Here is a 15,412-nt window from a genome sequence, read left to right on the forward strand (position 1 = left end):
CAACAGCAGCCGGAGGGAGCTGAGACCCCACCCTGGCTATCACAGGAGCCTCTGAGGCCCGCCTTTGATGACTTCTTACCAAGTGACAGTGCTGATGGGGACACTTGGGCCACTGTATGAATTATTCACATCAAATTAAAGCCATCAGTCTCCAGGACAAGCCCAACAGAGGATGGGCCTGCCTCTGAGTGGGAATCAGAGTAACCGAGTGTTGGTAATGAGCCCGGCTGTGGGGAGCTGCTGTGATCCAGGGCCCAGGGCAGTGCTTTGCGTGGCCAAGAAGGAAAGGGGCACAGTGGGCCTGCACTCCACTCTCTGCTGCCTGGCTGCATGCTGGCGAGGACCGTGCGCAGGGGGAGCCGGGATCCTCCTCTAATCTCCTGGAATCAGGCAGGCATGCTGAAACAATGCTGCAAACAGGAGATAATGTGGTTGGGAGAGGAAGCGGGCCCACCCATATGGGGTGATTTCAGGTGACAGCGTGCCTGCCTCTCTCCTGCTTCCCTGCTTGCTATGGTTGCCCAGGGATGCTCGTTAGTGAATCAGGAAAGCCCAGGGACATTAGTGCAGATTTAGCATTGGCAATTCGAACACCATCAAATTTTTATTCCTTTGAACAAACAGCACAGCAACGATGGGGAGTAACGAGTATGGCATGTTTAAGGAGCCACTGCATATACGTTTTCTGCAGCAAAGCAAGGGAAGTTGTAATTTATTCCTTTAACAAACATGTTGAGTGCCTGCTCTGAGGCAGGACCAGGCGCCTGGGATGCAGTGGGGAAGCAGGCGGGGTTCTGTGTCCTGGAGCTTTGATCAAGGTGGGAGGAGCTCTGGGTTTCCTTCTCAATTAATACTCACATTACAATGGTGATAGGAACTGGAAACTATTTCACCAGGCAGAGTAATGGAAGAAATGGCTATGTTTTTTAATACTACTGCTATCCTGATCATTATTAGTTTGCCTATGAAATAAGTCAAAAGAATGATCATGCTCAGTTCTGGTCACGAAAGCCCTGATATTCAGTACTTGCCCACGACAATGCTGTCATCAGTTGGCCCAAACCTTTTGGAAAGCAGTCGAGAAATAATTACCAACAGCCATAAAGATGTTTCTACCTTTGGGTCAATAACTCCCACTTCTGGGAGTCGATCTTTAAGAAGCTATTCATTGCGTGAAACAAAGAGGCTCTGCTCCCGAAGTGAAGATGGGGTGCGCTACCCCACAATGCTTCTCTCCACAGCTGCTCTCGGGGTTCCCCTAGCTCACTTGGTTCTCAAGGTGTGGTGCCCAAGCCAGCAGCAAGAGCAGTACCCAGGGCCCAATAGGAATGCAAATCCCTGTGCTTCAGTCTGGACCTCGGGGGTGGAGCCCAGCAATTTGGGGTTTTAGAATGGTCCGCAGAGCAATCTGTCACTTGCTCAAGTTTGTCAACCTCTGGCCGAACTCACTAACAGGGATAGGAAACGTCCGGCCCGTGGGCTGTATGAGGCCCGTGATATCCTTTGCTCTGGCCCTGCCAAGGTATTAGGGGCGAGTTAATTAAATGTTTGACCAAATTTAGCGGGCTAATTTTTAAGTTGATAATTTTGTATGGTCCACGAATGATGTTATAAATATCCAAGTGGCCCTTGGCAGAAAAAAGCTGCCCCACCCCTGCTCAAAAGCCTCTGGAAGCTTGACCAGTGCTGCTAAAGAGGGGTGCAGCGTGACTCTACTGCTCGGTCTGGGCTCCCACTCTCCCCAACTTATCATTGGCACACAATTCACTAGGCACACTTCTTCTTGATTTCTTTGGCCAATCTTCAGAAGTTTCCAGCTACTGGAGATCTATAAAACATCTACAAAGGTTGCTAGAGTGGGCAAAATAGAGAGGAAAGAAACATGGGTCCTATTCCCTCTCTGAGTTGCAAACAGGGAGTGCAAAACCATAAGGGTCATCCCCCGTCACCCTACAAAGTGTCCTGATAAACTGGATAATAAAACTGTCCTGTCTAAAGTGTCCTGAAAAGACAATCTCACTTGCTCCTCATACTACCCTGGGTGGGGAGAGAGAAATTTTGCTGCAGGACAAATCCATCCTTTGGCCAAGCCTGACCCAGGGTGGCTCATGTGAGGGTCCTGCTCATTGGTTGATAGAATCTTCTAGGTTTTCCCCCCTCCCCCAGCCCGCTGCCTTGACTAGCATGGCTGCTTATGCACAGTAAATTGGATATGGCTGCCGAGCTGACAGCGATAAATTGGCAATTACAGCAGGAATAATTCCGCTCTGGACTTTTGTTCCTGAGTCCACGTTTGTCAGAGATTTCCTCGGCAGGTCGCCTTTTTTCAAGTCAGGTGTTGCACGCGAGGTGTCCGCGAATCTCTCCTCCCTTTTCTCCCAGGAAAAGAGCAGTGTGGGCAATTTGCCTGCTGTGTCTCCCTCGTCCTCAGCCAGCTCAGCAGTCACAGCTGCTATCCCCTAGGTGTGCCCTCCATAGGAGGCAGGCCAGCAGCATCTGGGTGGGCGTGGCTTCATTCAGACTGACCAAGCTAGGCTGAGGCTACATCCCACAAATTAATCAACTTATTCAGGGCTCTTTTAGCTTTGATAGTTAATGAATAGAAATGTGGAATCAACACGTGGTGTCTGTAAGTGCTGAATAGCTGAGGTGGCTGGCAGGATCCTCCTGTGGTCATTAGACATTGAGAAATAATTTCTTTTCATTGGCTTATGCGAACTTGGTTATCTGCTGGGGAGCACTATGGTTCTTTTCCCTGGCTGGCTCTACAGAACTGACCTTGGTACCTACAAACAAATGGAGAGAGTAAAATCTAGAATTGGGCTTTTCAAACTGGAATAGGCATGCACATTACATGGAAATGTGTTAAAAAACAGATTTTAGCCTGGCTAAGGTGGCTCACTGGTTGAGCATTGACCTATGAACCAGGAGGTCATTGTTTGCTTCCCAGTCAGGGCACATGCCTGGGTTGCAGACTAGATCCCCAGAATGGAATGTGCAGGAGGCTGTTAATCAATGATTCTCTTTCTTCATGGATGTTTCTATCTCTCCCTCTCCCTTCCTCTCTGAAATAAAAAAAAAAAAATGTATATTTAAACAACAACAACACAGATTTTAATTTGGTGGTGGGAAGGGGCCCAGGATTCTACATTTCTAAGTAGGTTACAGGAGAGGCTGATTCTGCTGTCTGTGGGCCACTATTTAATTAGCAAGACTATGGAGCAGTGGTTTCTAAGCTTACCAGCACTTTGTAATCACCCAGGGAGCCTAAATATTGATGTGTCTTGTGCCCCAGAGATCATGATAACAGGGCTGGGCTGTGGCCTAGACTTTGAAACCTAGACTCCAGATGATTCTAATGGTCCCACAAGTTGGGGCCCACTGCTCTAGAAGAACTTATAAAACAAATAACTGATACTTAAGAGACTCCTCAACAGCCCAATTAGCTTGAGAGCCAGGTTGAGGGAGAGGGTAGCATCCTCTGAGGGGGTGACTTGTGGAGCAAGCTCATCCTGGTTCCCAAAGCTGGCTGGGCCTCCGAATCACCTGGGAGCTTGTTAAAAACTTGGAACTCAGAGCATCATCTCAGAATTACTGAGTCTGAATCTCTAAGGTGGGGTCCTGGAAATGAGTATTTTTAACAAGCTCCTCAAGTACTGGGAATAGCCAGCCCAGCACACGTGTGGGCCTGCCTGAGCGCCACAGCCATCTCTCAGGGCCTTTCACAGGGGTCATTTATTAACTTCTCCAAGCCAACTGCTGTCACACTGCATTATACACTGAGTGGCCAGATTATTATGACCACCCCAATCAGTACTTTATTGGGCCACCTTTTGCCTTCAATACTGCAGCGATTCTTCTTGGCATTGACTCCACGAGATGTGGAAAGGTGATGCGAGGAATCTGACACCATGCCTGATAAATAGCACTGTCCAGTGAGATTTGATAGTTGTGGAACCAGCTGCCTGATGGCTCTTTTAACTTCGTCCCACAGATGCTCAATTGGATTGAGATCTGGTGATTGTGGGGGATACCTAAGCAAGGTAAAGTCTCCCTCATGTACTTGAAAGCACTCCTGCACAATGCAAGCACCGTGTCATGGCGCATTGCCTTGTTGGAAGAAGCCATCTCCATTGGGATACGCCATCAACATGATAGGATGAACTTGATCAGCAATGATACTTAGGTATGTTGTGCTATTCAGACGTTGTTCTACATGAATTAAAGGGCCCAAATCATGCCAGGAAAACATGCCCCAAACCATAACACTGCCCCCATCAGCTTGAAGGGTTGTACTCATGCATGTGGGGAGCATGCTTTCATGCTGTTTCCACCAAATTCTCACTCTGCCATCTGCATGATGCAACTGGAAACATGATTCACCGGACCACATGACTTTTTTCCAATGCTCGACTGTCCAATCCTTGTGTTCCTGTGCGAATTGGAGACGTTTTATCTTGGTAACTGCAGACAGCAAAGGTGTTCGAACAGGCCTTCGGCTTCCATATCCCATACGATTTAGTGTATGGCTAATTTGCCTACAAACGTCGGGTGGTCATAATATTCTGGCCACTCAGTGTATATGTATTATTTAAAGTGGATTCTGCCCTGTTTCTATAGATCTTACAAATTCCCACGTGGCTGCTGTACTCCCATAATAAGCTGTTAGTGGCTGGCCACACTGCATGAGACCGAAGTGACCCCACAACTCTTGGACGTACCCAGACATTGCTTCTACTGGTGGATGTTAGCATCACCTTGGTCTGACCTCAGCCCTTTCTGGAAAAGGTTCCTGAAATCTTGAAAGACAAAGCTGCGTTCAGGTGGGGCTCTGGCTTCATCATAAGGCTCAGCTTTCATAAATGTGTGTGCCCTGGAGCGGGGGTGTCCCTCTCGTTGAATTATCTTTTCTGGCTTTGCAGGCAAAAGGTCCTAGTCACGCTCTGCATTTGGAGAGATACTCCAGTCTCTTTTCTGCTCCTTTTCAGAGTTAAGGATGGGTAGGATCTGGTATTGGAAATGTAAGATGGGTCCCTGAATGACTAGATAAGATGTCTAGACTTTCTTTTTGCTAGGCAGGGAGCACCAATCAGTAGGGAAATAATATGGCCAGAGCTGTGCATGAGGGATATTGAGAATAAAAGCTAAGAAATGGGGACTAGTTATGAGGCTATTGCAAAAAATCCAAGTGGGAGATAAGAAAGCCTCTCTTTGGGTAGTAGGAATGGGAGAAAGGAAATAAAAATGGTTAAAATAAATAATATCCCATGAAAAGATAAGCAACTATTTAGATATAGTTAGTGGTTGACTCTCCCAACTTCCTGGGAGATAATGCATGTGAAAGTGCTTTCATGTAAAGTAGGATGTTACTATTAGTAGCTCATTGCTCAGCAGTTTATCCAAATCTTGGAAAAACTATTAAATATAATGATTGTCAAAAGAGTTAGATAGAAACAGAAGCCATGTTGTCTATGATACGATGACATGACATTTCATGAAAAGAAAGTTATCCAAATATCACATCTACTTTAAAGGCAATCTGAATTTTAAGTCTGAAAATTCAGGTTTGAAATGGCATAAAAAGGGAAGTTTCTCAAATGAGTCATAACAGGACAGGCTGTTCCTTTTGGCTGCTCTATTCAAGCTACTCTTCAATCTCAAAAGTTTAAAAATACGTGTCTGCGTCCCAGAGGAGTCATCATCTATGACTTGGTACACCAACTTATGGTTTGGAAACAGGAAACAACTTGACTCACCTATTTCTCCATTGGGTTTTTACTACAACATTTCCCAACATTAACTTCTTTCAAATTAATGTCCCCAGGTTATTTCCAATGGATATGAGTACAACAGGCTACCATTAACATCTAATGTATTTCGCTTAGAGCTAGAAGTAGTATAAATGTATTAAGGGAAGGGAATCATGTCTTAATCCTGGTAGAATCCTTAGATCCCAACTCAATACCTGTCTCAGAGTAAGTGATCAATACATATGTATTAAATTAGATGTAATTTCTTTTAAAAATATATGTTTTTATTGATTTTAGAGTGGAAGGGAGAGGGAGAGATAGAAACATCAATGATGAGAGAGAATCATCATTGACCTTTTGTATATTTTCTTTAGAGAAATCTCTGTTTAACGCCTGTTCTCATTTTTTAAAATTGAGTTGTTGTTTTGTTTGTTTGTTTGTTTGTTTTTGCTGTTGAATTATATGAGTTATTTATATATTTTGGATATTAACCTCTTGTCAGATATTTGGTTTGCAAATATTTTTCCCATTTCTTAGTTGTCTTTTAACTTGCTTTATTATTTTTTAAAAAAGGGATAGAATGAATATTTTATTGTCATTTATAATCTGATGGTAGTTGAGTATATACTGGTAGTTTCTATACCTTATCTATTTTCTTTGTTATAAATAAAAAAAATTACAGGAGCCAATGGCTAGTTAACATTATTAAATTAATTCGTTGATGGTAGCTTCAAGTTATTCCTTATTAGCTCCAGAAAACTCACCCATCTTTTGTACTTTTTTAAAAAACTGGAAGGTTGCCATGCATTTAACTTTATACTCTGCAGCAACATCCTGACAGTCATCCACATATACTTCAAGAATACCACAGTGGAGTACTTTTTAGAGAGGAATGAAGGAAGGGCTTGATCATTGTGCAAGGCCCACACCACGTGGTGGAAAAGTCAACTATTACAAGTTTACCTCCTGCACTGTTCAAGGCTTCCTGAACAGCATCCTTCCTCTGGATCTGCTTCACCATCTTGGTGCCTTAGATCTGACCAGAGACTGTCAGAAGCGATGGAAGTGAATGAAATGTGGCAGAATGAGCTTCTTGATTTTTTTTAAATAGTTGCTTTTGCTGTGCAGATGCTTTTTAGTTCGATGTAGTATCACTTGTTTATTTTGTTGTTGTTGGTTGTGCTTTAGTTGTTATAGCCAAAAATTATTTCCAAGACTCATGTCAAGAAGCTTTATTTTTATCTTTTCTTCTAGGAGTTTCAAGGTTTCAGATCTTACATTTAAGTTTTTTATCCATTTTGAGTTAATTTTTGTCATTGGTGAAAGACAGGGGTCCAGTTTCATTCTTTTGTATGTGAGTATCCAATTAGCCCAGCATCATTTATTAGAGACTTTTTTTTTTTTTCTCCATTGAGTATTCTTGGCTCCTTTTTCAAATGTTAGTTTACTATATATGCTTGGGTTTATTTCTGGACTTTCATTCTCTTCCACTAGTGTATTTCTCTGTTTTTATGCAAATACCATACTGTTTTAATTACTATAGTTTGATACTATAGTTTGAAATCAGGAAGTGTGATACCTCCTGTTTTGATATTGTTTTTTTAGGATTTCTTTGACTATGTGGGGTCTTTTGTAATTCTATATAAATTTGAAAAAAAAATTTCTTTTACTTCCATTAAGAATTTCATTAGAATCTGAATAGGGAGTACATTGAACATTCAGATGGTTTTGGTAGTATTGACATTTTAACAATATTAATTCTTCTAACCTATGAACATGGGATACCTTTTTATTTTTTGGTTACTTTGATTTCTTTCATCATTGTCTAATAGTTTTTACACTAGAGATCTTTCACCCCCTTAGTTCAATTTCTCTCAAAGTATTTTATTGTTTTTGGTGCTATCATAAATGAGATCTATTCATTTCCTTTTCAGAGAATTGGTTGTAGTGTATAGAAGTACTACTAATATTTTTATGTTCATTTTGTATCATGCAATTTTATTGAATTCATTGATTTGATCTAACATTTTTTGTTTGGTCTTTAGGATTTTCTTTATATAAAAGTATGTAATCTGAAAATAGAGATAATTATTTCTTCCTTTCCATTTGTTATATATTTTATTTCTTTTGTGTGCCTGATTTCTCCAGCTAGGATTTCCAGTAAATGCTCAATAGGAGTGTTAAGAGTGACATCTTCTCTAATCTTAACTCCATCCTACTCTCAATTAAATGATCAAGCTTTGTCTTTAATCAGAAATCAGTAGTGCCTTCCTAAAAGCTATATACAAATAAGTATATTCCTAAGGCATATTTTCCATGGCAATTATTCCTTAGACCATGATTCCTGCTGGTTATGTAAGATTTGGTCTATGTGACTATGAGCCTTTAAAGACCAGGAATGTCCTTGTTCTTTGGTGCTAAAACAGCACTGTGGAATCAAAATAAGAAACATATACTTCCAAAGGAAGGGGCTACCAACATTGACATTCAGGTGTGATTTCCTGTGCTTAGACTTGCTCCTTACTTGGTGCCTTTGGTAGGAATTCCTAGAAGCACAGCAGGAGACATACTTTCTCTGCAAGTGATTTTTGAGTGAGTTCTCTCAGATATGGTCTTTAATTTTTTTAAAATTAAATTTATTATGGGAAGGTATGGTTTCTACAGGAGCAAGGGAAACAGGAGAGGAATTTGGAAGAGCCTGGACAAGGGTGTGTGAGACCTAGCTTCAGAATTATGATGGTATAGGGGCTTCTGGAGCATGAGTAGCACCTGAGTTGCCTCAGGGCGATGTAAGGGGGCCAGCCTTTAAAACCCCATGTTATTCAGTCATTGGCTGCAGGCTTCTCCCATTCCTTCCTGGGGGACTGCACCTTGAGTAAACTCCAAGGCATCTCCAGGGAAGTTGTTCCAGTTAATGAGGATCATTCTTTAAAAAAGGGTGGCAGCTGACATTCACATTTGGGGGCTGGGAGGAAGGTGAGTATACCAGCCCAAAAAAGGGATCAGGGTATGCTACCAACAACTTCTGCTATCATAATGGTTTATCATAAATGTGTGGATACTGAGGATAGTCATTTGGTTGCAGAGTCACATTGACAGTGGACTAATTTTGAACACACACACACACACACACACACACACACACACACACACATTTGTGGCTATACTCCCACTGTAGGAGATTGTGGGTGGGTTGCCTTCCTCACTATGGTACATGATTAGCAGTATTGTATATAAATTATTAATTCACCAGGAATAATGAAATTATTTCCATAATGCAACAAGAGTGTTTTAATCCTTGGAATTCTAGTAAGGCATCCCAATGATTTCCATAGTAACTATACCTTCTTTTTTTTTTTTTTTTTTACATTATTTTGGGACAACCTGTATATAGAGCAAATATAGTTTTTATTTTTAATCCTCACCTGAGGATATTTTTCCACTTATTTTTAGAGAGAGTGGATGGGAGGGAGGAGGAGGAGAGATAGAGAAACATCGATGTCAGAGAGACACATCAGGGGCTGGGAAACCAGCAACCAAGGTACTTGCCTTTAACCTGAAATTGAACCCACAGCCTTTCGGTCTTTGGCTCAGTGCTCTAACCACTGCACACCTGGCCAGGGCCACAATAGCCATATCTTTTAAAGAAACGTTAGGTTGAAATTTACTGTTTAAAGTCAAAGTGACTATAAGGGTTATAATGGGCCCTAGCTCGTACTCTATATGTTGTCACAGGCATTTCTGAGCAGACAATGAAAAGAAGGACAGTCCATAGTTCTTAGCTAAGACTAGCTCCACTTAATTAACGGGAGTGCATCATTGTGTAGAACGGCAGCTCCTAGGGAGAACCGATGAAACACCTTTCATTTATAGGGAAAGGTAAAACTGGGTCATAATGGAAGCATAGCTAGGAAATAGAAATGCAACTTTCTGATACTTCTAAACTGACCCATTCCAGACTTAGGGGCATATATCCTTTCTGGCTGTTTCTTCCTGTGTCAGTGGAAACATCCAGAGACCTTCTCTAGCAGATTATGTAGGTTTTTAAAACAGTGTTCATCATTAGGTGATAGTGTCTGCAATAGAGCAATGTGGGCAGGAGATTAGGGCATGATGACCAATCTCTGCTGGTTTGGGGTTGGAAGCAGGTTGTGAATTGCTTATGAGATAAGCTGCCGTCCTTTGTAACTACTGTGGGGAAGGGGAGGCTGTTCTGGTCTTTCTAAATTAGAAAGGAGCTCAAGTGACATAAGGAAGGTTATTGCTTTTCATTTACAAACTAGAGGCTGGGTGCATGACATTCATGCACTGCGGGGGGGAGGGGGGGGTGATGCCCTCAGCCTGGCCTGCACCCTTTCACAGTCTGGGAGCCCTCAAGGGATGTCTGACTGATGGCCTAAGCCACAGTTGGACATTCTTAGCACTGCTGTGGAGGTGGGCCGCTGCATTTGCCAGCCACCAGCTAGGCTTGTGGCTGAGTGACGTTCCCCCTGTGGGAGCGCACTGACCACCAGGGGGCAGCTCCTGCATTGAGCGTCTGCCCCCTGGTGGTCAGTGTGCATCATAGTGACTGGTCATTCTGAATTTGAGTCGATGTGCATATTACCCCTTTATTATATAGGAGGATAGTTACAACAAAGAATGAAAGCCTGGGTTTTCTAATTAAGTGGCAAGGAATCTTTGGAGCAGCTGACAGCTGAGGCATCATTATTGTGTTCATGTGCAAAGGATGAAACTTAAGTAGATGAATGTTTATTTTTATAAAGGCAACATATTCCTACCATCCTGTACTTAAAACCAAATACCTCAAAATAAAGTCTTTTACGAGATTACAGAGGCAAGCCAGGACTGAACCTGCCCATATGTGCTCACAGCTTTTAGGTAAATGACTTTATTTCCCCCCTCCTATAAATGCTGGGCATAGCCAATGTGAGAAGGGCATATTGATGCCAATGTTCCAGTGAAGAGATGGGCTTGAAATGGGCAGGCTGCAGGTACTTGCTGGCTTTAAGCTTGATCATTAATACATGGTACAGTCATGCTTGGCATCCCAACGTCAATCCAAGAGAAAATATATTTCTTTCCTTTTACTTTCTACAATGAACTTGCATTAATTTAAAAAAAATTAATTGAGGCAACATTGGTAAACAACATTATACAAATTTCACGTATATAACATTATAATTTGATATATTTATACTCTCTTGGGTGCACACCACCCAAAGTCTAGTTTTCTGCTGTTACCATATAACTGACCCTCTTGTATAGTGTTTGAGATCAAACAACCTGTTGATGGGAGGCAGATCCAGGACCTCATGACTCACCTCCCGACTCTCAGGGCTTTCTGCTACACTTGGACTCAGAAGACTTGACCCATGGCTGTTGCCCAGGAAAATCCAGAGCTGGACAGTAGTTAAAGCAGTAAAAATAGATTTTACTCTGGAACGATTGCAATAGGGGAAAAGTGACCTCAGTCTAGAACTGGGCTCTGTTCTGAACACAGCCTGGGCAAGTGAGAATTTCAGCCAAGGAACAGGTTGGGTGTCAATGGATGGAGAATTACTAGGAGGAAACATTGGCGTAAGAGAAATTCTGGCTAAACTGACTGGACAGGATTCTTGCTGAAGACATGTGGGGGTGGGGAGATCAGATGTCACCTGGGGGATGGTGGGAAGGGAATTTGATCAGATATCAAACCTGGGGACATGGCAAAACCAACCTGATGTGATTCTTGCTAAAACTGGACTCTATAAGGATGGAGATGGAAGCCTAAGTTCAGGCCTTAACTAAAGTTTGGTCAAGGGAGGAATCTGCAACCCATCTCTATAAAGTTCCATAATCATTTTCAAATCTTCATCCTGTTGCTTTTACATATTTCATTGGGAGAGATAAGAGATACATGTAGAAACTTTGGAAACAGTAAGCCATTATTTAAATATAGCAGATCCTTGAATAACATCCTTTCATTATAATATTGATTAGATGCCCTAGGAACTTAACTCTTGCTTATATTAATTACCATAAGGTAAAATTGGTTTCATTTTAGGTCATTTTGCTTAAAGTCACAGAACCTAGTAGGATGTTAAGTGAGGACTTACTGTATAAGGATACTCAAGGATCAATTTCCACAGTACCACGCTGCCTCCTGGACTTCTGAAAAACACCCCCTCTGCCATGTTCATCCCAACAACATTTCTGTCTATAGTTGCTCTTTGTGGAGAGGGTAGAACTTGTTCTTTCTGACGATTTAGAATGGAACTGTTTGAAAACTGTCTTTGCCCTGCTGAGAAGAGGTGTGTCTCTTTATAAAGCCAGGTGTTTATTTAAGGACACATCAAAGACTCCTTTTGAAACACATGCAGGCTTTTGTATTATAAAGAGACAGAGTGAGAAACATGTTTTAAGCAATCAGCTTTCAATTCTTATTCCAGTGAATAACATATTACAGGAAAACCTGGAAACATTACAATGGACCAACATTTCTCTATGGTTTTCTCTGGCTGGGAGGCCTTGAAGGAGCATCATGTGTGAGCCATGTCTAGCAGAAATAGGTTCAGTCTTCTAGGTTATAGCTTCTATTTCCTTCTTGAGCTGTGAATTAGCCACAGGCTAAAGAGCTCCAACTTCATCCATCAATATCCTTTCAGGGGATGACAGTCGGCTCTAAGCACTGTCTTAGATGCAGTCAAAAGGCAGTGTGGGACCCGAGGAAGAGCAATGGAAAGAAGCAGACTTCTCACTGACTCACTGGGTTTCCCTTTTCCCTTTGGCTGCTAGAGAGCTCAGAGCTAAATATGTGACTCTGAATTGGCACTACCCAGAGACTTTTCTAATAGGGCTTTTATAATTTGTTTCTTGGGGTGCATTTCAGGTTCCATCTTTGTCCCAACCCTTACTTTTCTTTCTATCTTTTCTTCTATTTTATTTTACCTTGTGTTTATATAATGTATCCTGCTAAGCTGCCATAAATCCTCTTTGGAACAATATGGGATATATATCACAACTGTGAGTTTGGGCTCTTCCCCGAGGCTGATTAGAACTTGACTGGGATTCATCCTGTCCTAAGATGCAATAAGGCCGTGAGTTTATAAATAAATTAGGCAGATGATTCTAATACAATAGGCAGCCTGAGAATACCACTCTCAAGGCTGGAGAGTATAGAGTGGGCCCAAGGGCAGAAGAACAAAACCAATCTAGAGACAAGAATCATAGAATGTTAGTGCTGGAAGGGAATCTGACAATCTGAGAGTCTTAGTCATTTATTTTACAGATGAGGAAACTGAGGATCAGAGAGAATTGTGTTGACTAAATTCACAAAACTGATAGTGGCAGTTCTGGATCCTAATTTGTGAATGGGGCGGACCATCTTCAGCCAAGTGGGCAGGGGTCACTTAGCATAATAATACATCAAAGTTATGCAATGAGAGGTGGTCTAGATTAGTAAGAGAAAGATTTATTTCTTTATAGATTCTACACTAATGGATGTGACTGTCCCAGACCAAACTGTGTTTCCCAGGGCTGATTCTTGAAGTGTCAGTGAGAAACAAGACCTACAATTTGTTAAAAGTCAAGAAGCCACTGAATAAAATAGGAGAGCTAAGAACTGTCGACACAGGGGAAAGCTCAATATGACCCTTGGGTGGGGGAAGAATCAGGAGAAGGATCTTAGGGCACTCATGTGGGCAGGCTCCCCAGTCCTGGCCCAGAAGAATACCTGGAAGGAGGAAAACAGGAATGTGTGTTTGACCCTCTGTGCTCTGACTTTGTTTTCCATTGGTTATGAATAAACCTGGAACTTTCTGGGGAAGAGCTGAGCCTGTAAGCCTTTTGATCATTGCAGGACATAGTGGCCAAGATACCGGTTGGTCCACCTTCCTCAGTGACTCTGCTGTGTGCTCCTTGCAGGCACTGGCTTGGCTTCTGACAGCCAATCTAATTTGTTGATGCCAAACTTGTTCTTTAGGTCTAACCTCCTTGATATAGTAAATCTCATTAGCTTGGGGTCTTCTGGGCATTTAATTAGTATTCAGGCATATCTCAGAGATATTGTAGGTTTGGTTCCAGACCACTGTACTAAAATGAGTATTGCAATGAAGAGTAGCATACTAAAGTGAGTTGTAATCTTTTTGCTGGTGGAAGAACTTTGTGGAAAAAAAAAAAAAGCAACGCCTTTACACAATAAAGCAAAGCACAATAGAATGGGGTACTTTTCTATTATATTCCATGAAAACACAGCCCATTAACTGAGAAGACTTTACAGAGAAGATGAGACTTCTGGGGGCCGAAGTGGAATTGGCATACTGATAGAGAGCGCAATATTTTTAGCGTTAATGATTACCACCAACCACCATTCAAAAGCATCTTCCTGTAATTAATACATTTGGAGACAGATTCCTTGGTTCCAGTGACTTTTCAGTAGACATACCAAATCAACTCTTGTCATTTTCCTCCCGAGGAGCAGCAACTCTAATTACTAAGTATTTTGGGGATGAAAAACTACAACTTTTTTGGAATGCAACTGTTAAGATGATTTTGATGAGATTCCAGTGTTGCCTAGCCTACATGACTGGCCTCTCATTGTAGAAGCTGGACTAAATTTCCACGCTGGAGTGGAAACAGAAGTCAGAGGTGTGAGAATAAGTCATCTTTTCTGTCAAAGAACAGTTTAGACAGCCACCATTTTGGACTGCGTGACTTGGCAGCTGCCATGTTGGCCACATGGCTTGCAGCTCCCCTGGGGGCCTCCATCTTGAAACGGCAAAGGCCAACCCCTCCCTTTGAATTAGCCAATCACGAAAGACTGTTCGCCTGAGCTCTAATCAAGAGTAAGGGACAGGTCACATGTATCAGAGATTATAAAGCTGAGGAAACCACCTGCTGGGTGTGCACATGCTTCCAGACCATGTGTGCGCACCCTTCTACACAGAAGTACAGATATTTGCCTTGCTGCCTGGCTGTGGAGCATGTTTGTGTTCTACCAGGACCCCTGAATTGGGGGGCTCGCCTTATTTCTTACAGAGGGAGGAAAGCAGCTTTTGGTAATACAAGGTCTCTATCAAGGAGCAATTGAACTTGATGTTGCTGGTACTGCATTGGTTCAGAGAGGAGATTCCCCAGAAAATTTAAGGCATTGCTCACAATCTTCTTTATTTGCATTTTTCATATTTTCAAACCATCGGAGGCCTACTTTGTGATATTGTGGTCAAAGATGTAACTGACCAGTGCTAAGTAGACTGACTTTAGCTCCAAATGTTACCAGCTAGCTCACTTGGAATCTACAGAATAAATTAACTAATGAAAAATCACACAGAAAGTAGAATTTATCTAATCTCACATTTTTATTTATGTGGGAGATTCTGTGTTTTATTTTTGCATAGAAGATTGTTACCAGCATGAATGATATGACCTAGCTATAGGTTGCCCTAGAAATAAAATCCTCAGTGATGAGCTACCTGCAGAAAGAGAGCACCCACCTTATTGGTCTTTGACTGGTGCCCTTTGCAGAAAGCAGGTGACTATAGGAATGACATGCTTAAGAAGATGCTCATGGAGCAGCTTCAGAAATGTGGCGTGAACCAATGCCCTTGCCCAGGTGCACCTGGACAGGTGTACTTAGAAAGCATCTGGGGGATGCTAATTCCCTAGGGCAGTGGTTCTCAACC

The 15,412-nt window shown here is 42.2% G+C and overlaps 1 protein-coding gene across 1 annotated transcript; it reads right to left on the reverse strand.

Moving 5' to 3' along the window:
- Window positions 1–6,485: 6,485 nt before the first annotated feature.
- LOC118670224 (thioredoxin-like) lies at window positions 6,486–6,771 on the reverse strand. The gene is made up of 2 exons (XM_036337319.1): window positions 6,643–6,771; window positions 6,486–6,584 (listed from the first exon to the last, which is right to left on the reverse strand). The coding sequence occupies exons 1-2, from the start codon at window positions 6,769–6,771 to the stop codon at window positions 6,486–6,488; spliced, it is 228 nt and encodes a 75-aa protein (XP_036193212.1).
- Between the last annotated feature and the right edge of the window lie 8,641 nt (window positions 6,772–15,412).

Source organism: Myotis myotis, unplaced genomic scaffold, assembly GCF_014108235.1.
Source record: "Myotis myotis isolate mMyoMyo1 unplaced genomic scaffold, mMyoMyo1.p scaffold_m19_p_15, whole genome shotgun sequence".
NCBI lineage: Eukaryota > Metazoa > Chordata > Mammalia > Chiroptera > Vespertilionidae > Myotis > Myotis myotis.